At 42.4% G+C, this 10,870-nt stretch overlaps 1 protein-coding gene across 3 annotated transcripts in view; it reads left to right on the top strand.

Moving 5' to 3' along the window:
* Window positions 1-5,861: 5,861 nt before the first annotated feature.
* Window positions 5,862-10,870, top strand: part of FAM184B (family with sequence similarity 184 member B) — a 119,591-nt gene continuing 114,582 nt past the window's right edge. For all 3 annotated transcript variants that reach the window (XM_042251262.2, XM_027970885.3, XM_042251263.2), the window contains exon 1: window positions 5,862-6,114. In XM_042251262.2, the coding sequence (XP_042107196.1) occupies window positions 5,968-6,114 (147 nt within the window). In that variant the 5' untranslated portion in view covers window positions 5,862-5,967. The remainder of the gene's footprint in view (window positions 6,115-10,870) is intronic.

Here is a 10,870-nt window from a genome sequence, read left to right as displayed (position 1 = left end):
GTTTTTATTTTCCTCTCCTGTGGAGATTAGATGGAAAACATATTATAAAGTTAATTTTAATGAAACCCTGCTGCTGCTGCTGCTGCTGCTGCTGCTGCTGCTAAGTCGCTTCAGTCGTGTCCGACTCTCTGCGACCCGATAGACGGCAGCCAACCAGGCTCCCCCGTCCCTGGGATTCTCCAGGCAAGAATACTGGAGTGGGTTGCCATTTCCTTCTCCAATGCATGAAAGTGAAAAGTGAAAGTGAAGTCGCTCAGTCAAGTCAGACTCTTCACGACCCCATGGACTACAGCCTACCAGGCTCCTTTGTCCATGGGATTTTCCAGGCAAGAGTACTGGAGTGGGTTGCCATTGCCTTCTCCGAATGAAACCCTACTACTAGTTAATATGTGTCAGGATACAAGCATAGTGCTAATTTAAGCTATGTTCATTTCTTGCATTCCCCTCTCAAAAGGGGGAGGGAATATTTTAAAGAAAACCAAACTTTAGCTTTTAAAAAGAAAATATGACATAAGGGCTACAACAGAAATGTGCAGCTCTGAGAGCATATTTTAGGGACATGGAAACTAGTCTGAAAGATCAGTAGGAATAAGACAGGGTAATGAGACTAGCCTTGTAGGTAAAGAAGTTAAGTGAAATATTCAAGAATGTGATTTTTTGTTGTTGTTTTTGTTGTTTAGTAGTTCAGTCATCTCTGACTCTTTTGGGACCCCACAGACCATAGCCTGCTAGGCTTCTCTGTCCATGGGATTTCCCAGGCAAGAATACTGAAGTGGGTTTCCATTTCCTTCTCCAGGGGATCTTCCTGACCCAGGGATTGAACCCGAGTATCCTTCATTGGCAGGCAGATTCTTTACCACTGAGGCGCCAGGAAAGCCTGATTTTATTTTTAGATGAGTAGTAATAATAGTGATGATAGAGTTACCCATGCTGCTTAACTGATTAAGAAGAAAATTCCAAAGCAAAGGATAAAACATTACCTTAGTAAATTTCTACTGAAGAAATCACCTAAGGTGGCACTTAGATGAACAGTGTGGTAAAGGTGAATTATTCAATACCTATTGAGACAACTACTTAGCCATCTGGAAAAACATAAGCTTGGTTTCCAACCTCACCCCATGTATCAACATAATCCCAGTTAGATTTAAAAATGTAAACATTTTTTAAAAGTGAAACCATAAAAGTGCTAGGAAAACCTACTCTTGGATGGGGAAGGCCTTTCTAAGCATGATGCAAAAGGCAGAAAATGTAAGAGAAAATATCAGCAGATTTACTACATAAAAATTCAAAATACTTGAGAAGCATAAGAAAGCTAAAATAAACTACTAACTGGGGGAAATGTTTGCAATAGAAGCCCCTACAAAGAAAGATGTTGTAATAAGTGTTAAAAATGACTAAAGAAAACAATTTAGCACTTTATAAAGTGGAATAAAATGATGTAAAAGGCAGGGAGCTTTTAAAGGATGAAGAATAAAGAACACAGAAGAGAAAAGTAGAAAATATCCAATTGGCTAGGGTCACCCTGTCAAACTTGTTTGGCATAAGAAGGAACAAGGAACTAAGTATAGTGCCCAGAGTTACATATACTATGTGTCTAATGTGTCTAGTCATGCAGAGCATTACAGAGACACAGAAATTATCTAAGTTTTGGTTTGCTTATGTGGTACCCTGCACAGTAGCAATTCGATCGTGGTCTAGAAAGTTACTTCAACATGTGGAAGAAAGTCAGGCAAAAGCAAGTGTACAAAAAGTTTAATTCAAAAAATAATAATGTTAAATTCCAACAACCAATCAATTTGTAGAAATGTGTTTCACCAACCCTAATTTTAATTTGATTTTACTAGTAAAATACAAGTAATCAAACAAATGGTGAGGAGAGACACTCTTCACCTTTTAAATCAGAAGATATTTCAAGATCACTAGCAACAGTGTTGGTAAGGGTGTGGGAAACACACATTTTTGTGCACTATTAATGAGTGTAATTTGGAATAACTATTCTGAAGAACAGTATAAGAAAATATATCAAGACTTAAAATTTGCTTACTCTTTAAAGTCGGATTTTCCCAGGAATTACTCCTATGGAATTACTTGCACATCTGTGCAAAGATCCATGTATAATGTCATGTAGAAAGTTTTCCTGATGCAATGGTAACCTCCAAATTACCATTTTGGCACTCTATTCAGACACTAAATTACCATTCAGGTACTCTATCCTAGATGTCATGGACAGGAAATCCTTATAACTCAAATTAAGATGCTCAAATCCCATAATTTATTGAACCACTTTTAAACAGAAGTCAATTAGTGAAGATTAAGACATTTAGAATGCAGTGCCAGGGAGGTAGGAGGACCACACCACCTGAATCCTGGGTTATGCAATCTTGTTGTCCTGTCTGCTGCAGCAACCTTGACTTCTGAACATGCAGTTATGAGAACCACAGTTGAAGTTGAAAGAGGCGCTCAGCAGGATGGGGGGTTCCTAGAGTCAATACGTGCTTGCTCTGTTAGAAATGTGCAGAGGCAAGTATGAAAAGCCTTGCTAAGAGCTATGTTCTTTATCTGTGTTTCTAGGGTGGAATATTTGCTGGGGTCCAACTCTTTGCGACCCCATGGACTAGGGCCCACCAGGCTCCTCTGTCCATGAGATTTTCCAGGCCACAGTACTGGAGTGGATTGCCATTTCCTTCTCCAGGGGATCTTCCCAACCCAGGGATCGAACCCGGGTTTCCTATATTGCAGACAGAGTCTTTACTGTCTGAGCCACCAGGGAAGCCCAGATCCATTTAGTAGCTGTATAAAATTGGATACTTAGCCTTCCTTAGCTTCAATTTTCTAGACTGTAGAATGCAGATAATAAGTGCCTTAGTAGGGGTGAGAACATGTGCAAAGAGCATAGTGCAATGCCAAGATCACATTAGTGGACTAATAAATGCCTTGTATTAGACAAAGCACTTAATCCTCTTCTGCCCTCTATGTCATTCCTGATAGTGTGAAAAGACCTACTAGTCATGGTGCTAGAAAACCTCCACAAACTGCAAAGGACTCTTTCCAAGACAGACAAGCTCATGGTACCTTAACTGCAATCCAACAAAGCCTGATAAGGGAATCTGCTTTCCCCTCTGTCTTCCACTATAAAGTTGAAAGTATAATATACCCCAGACTTAATAAGATAATTATTAAATAGCTAAAACTTGGAATTAGAAAAGAGGGAGAAGGCAATGGCAACCCACTCCAGTACTCTTGCCTGGAAAATCCCATGGACAAAGGAGCCTGGAAGGCTGCAGTCCATAGGGTTGCTGAGGGTCAGACACGACTGAGCGACTTCACTTTCACTTTTCACTTTCATGCATTGGAGAAGGAAATGGCAACCCACTCCAGTGTTCTTGCCTGGAGAATCCCAGGGACGGGGGAGCCTTGGTGGGCTGCCATCTATGGGGTCGCACAGAGTTGGACACAACTGAAGTGACTTAGCAGCAGCATTACTAAACTGTAGTCTGTATAAGATCATCGAGAGCAGTGTTTCTCAGTCCTCTTCACACCCAGTATCATCTTTTCTGTAACATTCATGTTATTATCTTGAAATTCATAGATAATTTTTCAAATTAGTAAATACATTTTAAATATTATCAGTATAATAAAAGGAAAGCAATATAATTAAATATATATTTCAATATAGAAATGCTCTGGCTTGATGAACTTTATGACATAATGTAGTACTCAGATGCTTGCACATATTGGCTAATTCATTGTGAATGTGGCAGTTAAATTACAAGTGTGTGTGCATGCTCATTTGCGCAGTTGTGTCTGACTCTTTGTGATGCCACGGACTGTAGCCCACCAGGCTTCTCTGTCTATAGAATTCTCCAGGCAAGAATACTGAAGTGGGTTGCCATTTCCTAGTCCAGGGGATCTTCCTGACCCAGGGATTGAACCTGTGTCTCTTGCATGTCCTGCACTGGCAGGTGGATTCTTTACCACTGAGCCACCTGGGAAACCCTACCAGTGTGTTGTATCAACAACCAACAATCATGAGCCACAAAGCCATTGATGATGTAATTTTCCACAGAGGTAAATAACTTTTGATAAAGTTCTGATGAAAATGGGTATTTTTCCTCTAGTTTACAAAGTGGTTGAATTCCTGTAAATTTTAGTATGTATTAAAACCCTACAGAAAATACTCTAAATATGGAATTAGGTAGGAAGCTCACTTAAAATGTGGATTCTGAAGCCTCATCTTCAGAGATACTGACTCTGTAATCTAAGAGTCTACATCAGCCTCCTGGTAGAGATTCTGATTCAGGCATTCTGTTTTCTAACTGAATTGGGGAAGGGGTGGTTGTCCTGCAGAGGGAACCTAGATGGTAAACTAGGAACCAAAACCCAGGTTGGCCATGCCTACTGTAAGGTAATAGGGTGAGAGTAAGGAACTTAGAATAGAAGTATTCTAAGTGTCTGAAACAGACACAACTTAAGTTGTGTCTTAGAAATAACAAAGTGGTTGAATTCCTGTAAATTTCAGTATGTATTAAACCCCTGCAGAAAATACTCTAAATATGGAATTAGGTAGGAAGGTCACTTAAAATGTGGGCTCTGGACCCTCATCTCCAGAGATTTTGACTCTGGAATCTAAGATAGGACTAAGAGTCTACATTAGCTTCCTGGTAGAGATTCTGATTTTCAGGCATTCTGTTTTCTAATTGAATTGGGGCGAGGGTGATCTAAATAGCCTTTTTGATCAGAACTTTATCAAAATTTGTTTACCTCTGTGGAAAATTACATCGTCACTGGCTTTGTGGCTCATGATATTCGGTTGCTGATACAACACACTTGTATGGTAAGTGAAGGACAGTATTCTGGTTCCGGGAGGCGGGTGGCCACGTGTGTGAATGAATCATTTCACTTTCCCTGAGAACTGTTTATTTAGACTTTCAGCTCCATCTGTTACCCAATAACTACTCCATTCCTCTTTGCTTCCTTTCCCACACCTGCTATCATCCTGCCACCCCTGTCTTTGACTTTTCCTCTACCCCTCTACACTACAGTCCCTCGCTACATACCCAGATTTCTCGTCCCAGATTTCGGTCACCAGCGTCTCCGCAGCCCCTTGGCTTCTTTCCTTTAGTAAATCTCCGGCAATTCTCCCGCAACATCCTCGCTCCTCCTTAAAATGGGAGAAGGGAGGCTCCCACCCGCAGCCTTGACAGGGGCCCAAATCGTTTGCCCGGGTCCCCGCCATCTCCTCACGTCCCCTCAATTTGCTTTCCCCACCCCGCCCCTCTCTCGGCATCCTGCCCCCGACCACACCCCCCACCCCCTACCCCCACAACCCCCAACCTCCGCCCTCAGCGCCGTGATCAGAGGCTCCGGAGTAGCTGGCTGAGGGTACTCGTCAAGGTTCCCCGTCCCTCGCCACCCGTTCGCCCACAGCACTTCGCCAGGGTCCCCCTCCCCAGATCAAACGCCCCCAGGTGCCCGAGGCTGAAGCCGGCTCTTCTTGTTTGGCCTGGGATGCCTACCACGGGCGGGGGCCGTTGCCACTGAGTCCGGAGCTCGGCTGCACCCGCGTGTCCCAGAGCGCGGCGCCCGGCCAGCGAAAACCTCTTAGAGGCCAGCAACTCCTCATCTCGGAAGCTTATTGCAGGCGAGACCCGCACCGGCCCGGGAGCTGCTCGCGAATCACGAACCGCACGTGCGGGTCCTCTGCGCCTCTCCGCAGGGTGCGGGTGCCCGGAGAGCCAGCTAGCGAGCGAGAGCGCGGGGGCAGACCGGGTGGACGCGCGGGTAGCGGGGAGGAGAACACCCAGGGGGAGGAAGAGCCAGGTGGCGGTGCAGGCGGCGGGACTGCAGTGCCACCTCTCCGGAGAAAGCCCACAAGCTCACACGCCCGCGCGCACAAGCACGTGCACATCGCGGGCTGCGAGAACCCGAGCCAGCAAGAGCCTTTTGAGTGCCGGACGCGTTTCAGCGATGGCTTCTGCCCTGAACAGCAAAATTCACGCTCCCGGGAATTGCCCGGGCTCCAAAGCCGATGCCCGCGGTGGCCCCGGCTGGAGAATAGACTGTGATCCTGAGATGCACGTGAAAATGTGCAAGAAGATCGCCCAGCTCACCAAGGTAAGATGAGGCGCTGCGGGCTGGCGAGATATGTGCCCAGGGCGCCGGGGGCAGGGAAGGGAGTGCGGACGCGCCCAAGGGAGGCCCAGGCAAAATCCCAGCTGAAACTTTGTCTCGGAGGCCATGCGGAAGGGAAGCGGCCTTAAATCTTGGTGACCTTCTGGAGGCACTGTCCTAGAGCAGTTGAGCGAAAGGATCCTTACCAAAAAAAACTCCTACAGCTTGCACGCCGAGCAGGTGGTCAGTGCTCCCAGGGTGGGAATGTGAATGGAGTTGAATCAGTGCTGGGGTGTGTATGTGTGTTTCTTTGCAGGCTCTGCTCAAATGATCGTGCCTGAAATGTTGTGATTTCATTCATCACAGTACTTTACCGGCGGGGAGGAGGTCATGTGGGCTATTTAAATATTTGATTCATTTATTCCTTCATTCAGCAAATATTCGAGTCATTTGTTGAGTGCCAGCAGCTTGCGTGGCACCGTGCTAAACCTGGAAGGCTGCCCAGGGGACTTACTATCAAACTGGCTGCAGACGTGTGCAGAGCGTAAATGGGGAAATGAACGATTCACCATTTAATTACGGGATTACAAAAGACCTTGGGAGGTCAGCCAGCCCATTCTCCTACCTCATCCCAGGGCCCTGATTGAACCTCTAGGGACCGTGCTGCCTTCCTTATGAAGACCAGCAAAAGATGTCACCCTGTCCTTTGTTAGCCCCCTGCAGCTTCGCAGTTAGGAGTTGCTTGTGACAGGCACCCCTCCTGTGCCTGGCATGTAGATGGAAAACATCCCTCTCTGTCTTTTATACAAGGTCCCCCAGTGCCTGAATTTAGTTGTTTGCCTTGGAGTTTCCTTTTGATCTCGTAATTATTCCGATAACATGCTTGCTAGTAGAACATTGGGTCCAGGTTCTGTGTATGGGACATGCTCTCTTCCCCAACTGTCTCCCTCCCGCTTCCAACACCACTTTTTTAATGGCATCACAGGCATTTTCCTCCCTATTTCGCCAGAAGGAAGAGAGCACGGAGATCTGAAATTGGGCACTAGCTCTCTTCTCAGGCCCTTCCCTTAACTTCTCCACAGTTTTTGCAAATGAGCCTGTATCCAAACAGTGATCTCTTGAGTCAAGGGTGGAAAGGAGGAAATGGAGATGCTCCTTGGAAGCCTTGGCACATGCTGCTTGGCACCACTGATCTAATTTGCAGTCATCCAAATAGTAACATCGACCCAAAAAGTATTGATTTGAGGTGTTAGACACAGAATAATGCATCTTATCTGTCTTCAAAGAAACTAAAATATTTTTGGAGAAACAATTTTGGAGAAAAAACGAAAAGACACTACTCTGTAATCAGTTGCTAAATTGGATATTTCAAGTTGTGAGTGCTCTAGAGGTAGAAACAAAAGTTAAGTCATTATAGGCAAGAACAGTTAGGAGAGGTTTTATGGAAGAGATGAACCTTGAACTCAGTTTCAATGTATGGAGTGCCTACTAAGTTGGACCATCAAGAAGGCTGAGCACTGAAAAACTGATTCCTTTGAACTGTGGTGCTGGAGCAGATTCTTCAGAGTCCCTGGACAGCAAGGAGATCAAACCAGTCAATCAAACCAGTCAATACTAAAGGAAATCAACCCTAAATATTCATTGGAAGGACTGATGCTGAAGCTCAAATACTCTGGCCACCTGATGCAAAGGGCCAACTCACTGGAAAAGACCCTAATGCTGGAAAAGATTGAGGGCAAAAGGAGAAGGGGGCAGCAGAGGATGAGATAGACAGCATCACTGACTCAATGAACATGAATTTGAGCACAGTCCAGGAGATAGTGGAAGACAGAGGAGTCTGATGTGCTGTAGAGTCTGACGTGTCCAAAGAGTTGGACACAACTTAGTGACTGAGCAACAACAACAGCTATGTGCCAGGCACTGTGTTCAATATTTAATGGCATACAACTGAAAAAGATAGGGCCCCTGACCTTGTGGTGTGACAAATGTATAAAATGATCATTTGAATATAATGTGATAATGGCAGTCACTCTACCCATTAATATTTTGGCATAATTATTATTTGCCAAGCACTGTGAAGAAAGCATCCATGATCCTATGGCATAGTAGGCAGTGTTTCTCAAAATATATTGCATTAGAAATCACAGTTGATTTTTATTATGTCATGCTCGCTTTATCATTTTCCATGCTAGATGTTTAAATTAGACCCTTTCAATATTGATATTGATATGCTACCTTTCTTTTGGTTGTTTGTACGTCATATTTTCCATCTCTTTATATTTAATCTTTCTATAAGTTTTATTTTGCTGTATCACTGATAGGTGAATTTAATCCATGGGCATTTACTGTGATTACTAATATATTGGGGCTTATTCTTCCACTGTATTTTGTGCTTTTCATTTACCATCCTTTTTCTCCATCTCTGCTTTCTATGGGATTAGTTAAATGATTTATATTCCCTCATTTTCCACTGTTGGTTTGAGGGCTTTAGGCATTATTCCTATACTTATCAACATTGTGTTTAGTTTTCCACATACATATTTAACTATAGTTTTTCTAATATGACCAACCTAGATAGCATGTTAAAAAGCAGAGGCATTACTTTGCCAACAAAGGTCTGTCTAGTCAAGGTTATGGTTTTTCCAGTAGTCATGTATGGATGTGAGAGTTGGACTATAAAGAAAGCTGAGCACTGAAGAATTGATGCTTTTGAACTGAACTGTGCTGTTGGAGAAGACTCTTGAGAGTCCCTTGGGCTGCAAGGAAATCCAACCAGTCCATCATAAAGGAGATCAGTCCTAAGTGTTCATTGGATGGACTGATGTTGCAGTTGAAACTCCAATACTTTGGCCACCTGATTCGAAGATCTGACTCATTTGAAAAGACCCTGATGCTGAGAAAGATTGAGGGCAGAAGGAGAAGGGGACAACAGAGAATGAGATGGTTGGATGGCATCACAGACTCAATGGACATGAGTTTGGGTAAACTCCAGGAGTTGGTGATGAACAAGGAGGCCTGGCATGCTGCAGTCCATGGGGTCGCAAAGAGTCGGACACGACTGAGTGACGGAACTGAACTGAATAAAGTTATCATGTAATTCTTTCTTCCTGAAAAAGAGCTTTGCATACTTCACCCATTTAATAGCCCTTCCCTTTCCTGTCTTGTCATTGTTGTCTAGATATTTTTACCTTTTAAATTTTTAAATCATTTTTATAGTTAATTAAATTTACTGATATTTTGCTGATTCTTCTACCCTTTTTTTTTTTTCTTGAATCCATGGCCTTCTTTTTTGGTTCAGTTTTCTTCTATCTGAAGTTCACCTGTTAATAGTTCTTTCTGAAGGGGTCCTGGTTGGTGACGAAATCTTTTGTGCATTTGAAAATGTCTTTATTTTGTCCTCACTGTTGTTTATTTGCCCATAAAAATCTTCTGAACACTTATTTTTCCAAGGCACAGTGTTGGTAGTATTCTATTACCATAGGGTACTAATTGCTGCTGATAAAAATCCTACTGCCCATCAAATTTTCATTTATTTGTAGATAATCTGCCTTTTCTCTTGATGACATTTGCATGTGTTTATTTTGATGTTTAGCCGTTTCATTATAACTCTCTAATTGGTATTGAGTGTACTTTCTATTGAAGACTCATATGCTCTCTTTAACTCAATGATTTAAATCAATGATTTTCTGTTCAAATATTGTTTTTCTGCCATTACCTCCTTTCACTTTTCTGGAACTGCTATTAGGTGAATTAAGGAAGCCTCTCCATATTCTGAAATGTTATTAAAATTTTTTTGTCTCTGAATCCTGGTGAATTCCTTAATCATGTTTTCTTGTTTGCCAATCCACTAAATAGTTTGTCCAATCCAGAGTTTTTCCCATCTATTAAGTTGTATAATTATATTTTCATTTCTAAGATTGCTGTTCTTGCTTCCTTTCTTTCTGATTTTGGTAACTGCTTAATTTGTATAGCTTTATTGAAGTATAATTTACATATCATAAAATTCATCTAAGCATACAATTCAATATATTTTAGTAAACTTACAGAGTTGTTGCACCATAACCATAGTCTAGTTTTAGAACATTTCTATCACTGTCCTTTGTATCCATCTGTAGTCAATCCCTGTTCTACCCCATACCAAGCAACCATTGATCTCCTTTCTGTCTCTATAAATTTGTCTTTGTCAGACTTTTCATGTCAGTGAAACAATGCAACATGTATTTCCATCTGGTTTTTTTCACTTAGATGCCAAATCTTAGCATCGTGTTTTGAGGTTCATCAATTGGTGTAGCGTCGTATGTCATTCATTCATTCCCTTTTATTACGCACTAGTATCCCATTGTATGGATACTAATGATCATATTCACCAATTGATAGGCATTTGGGTTGTTTCCACTCTGGGTCTACTATGAATAATGCTTCTACAAACATTACATTCCTATACACACATCTTCACTACTTTATTTCATAAATAAGATAGAGAAAATAGTAAGAGAGCAAGTAATAAAACAAATGGGACAAATGGTTAAGAATAAGAGAATCTGAGTAAAGGGTAGGTGTGACATTCTTTGTACTGTTCTTTTTCTGGCAGTTTTCCAAGTTTGAAATTCTTTCTGCATAAAAGTTTAAAACAAACAGAAAGTGTACAGGATCCCAGACCCCATCTTAGAAAATAAGGAGAGGTGACAGGCATTGTGTTTTCTAAAGCCCCTCAAGACCTGCAACATTCACACAGGGTTGAGAATTACTGGTTCAGAAT

This window comes from Ovis aries, chromosome 6 (assembly GCF_016772045.2).
Source record: "Ovis aries strain OAR_USU_Benz2616 breed Rambouillet chromosome 6, ARS-UI_Ramb_v3.0, whole genome shotgun sequence".
Taxonomy (NCBI): Eukaryota; Metazoa; Chordata; class Mammalia; order Artiodactyla; family Bovidae; genus Ovis; species Ovis aries.
This window is presented reverse-complemented; position numbering and strand designations above follow the sequence as displayed.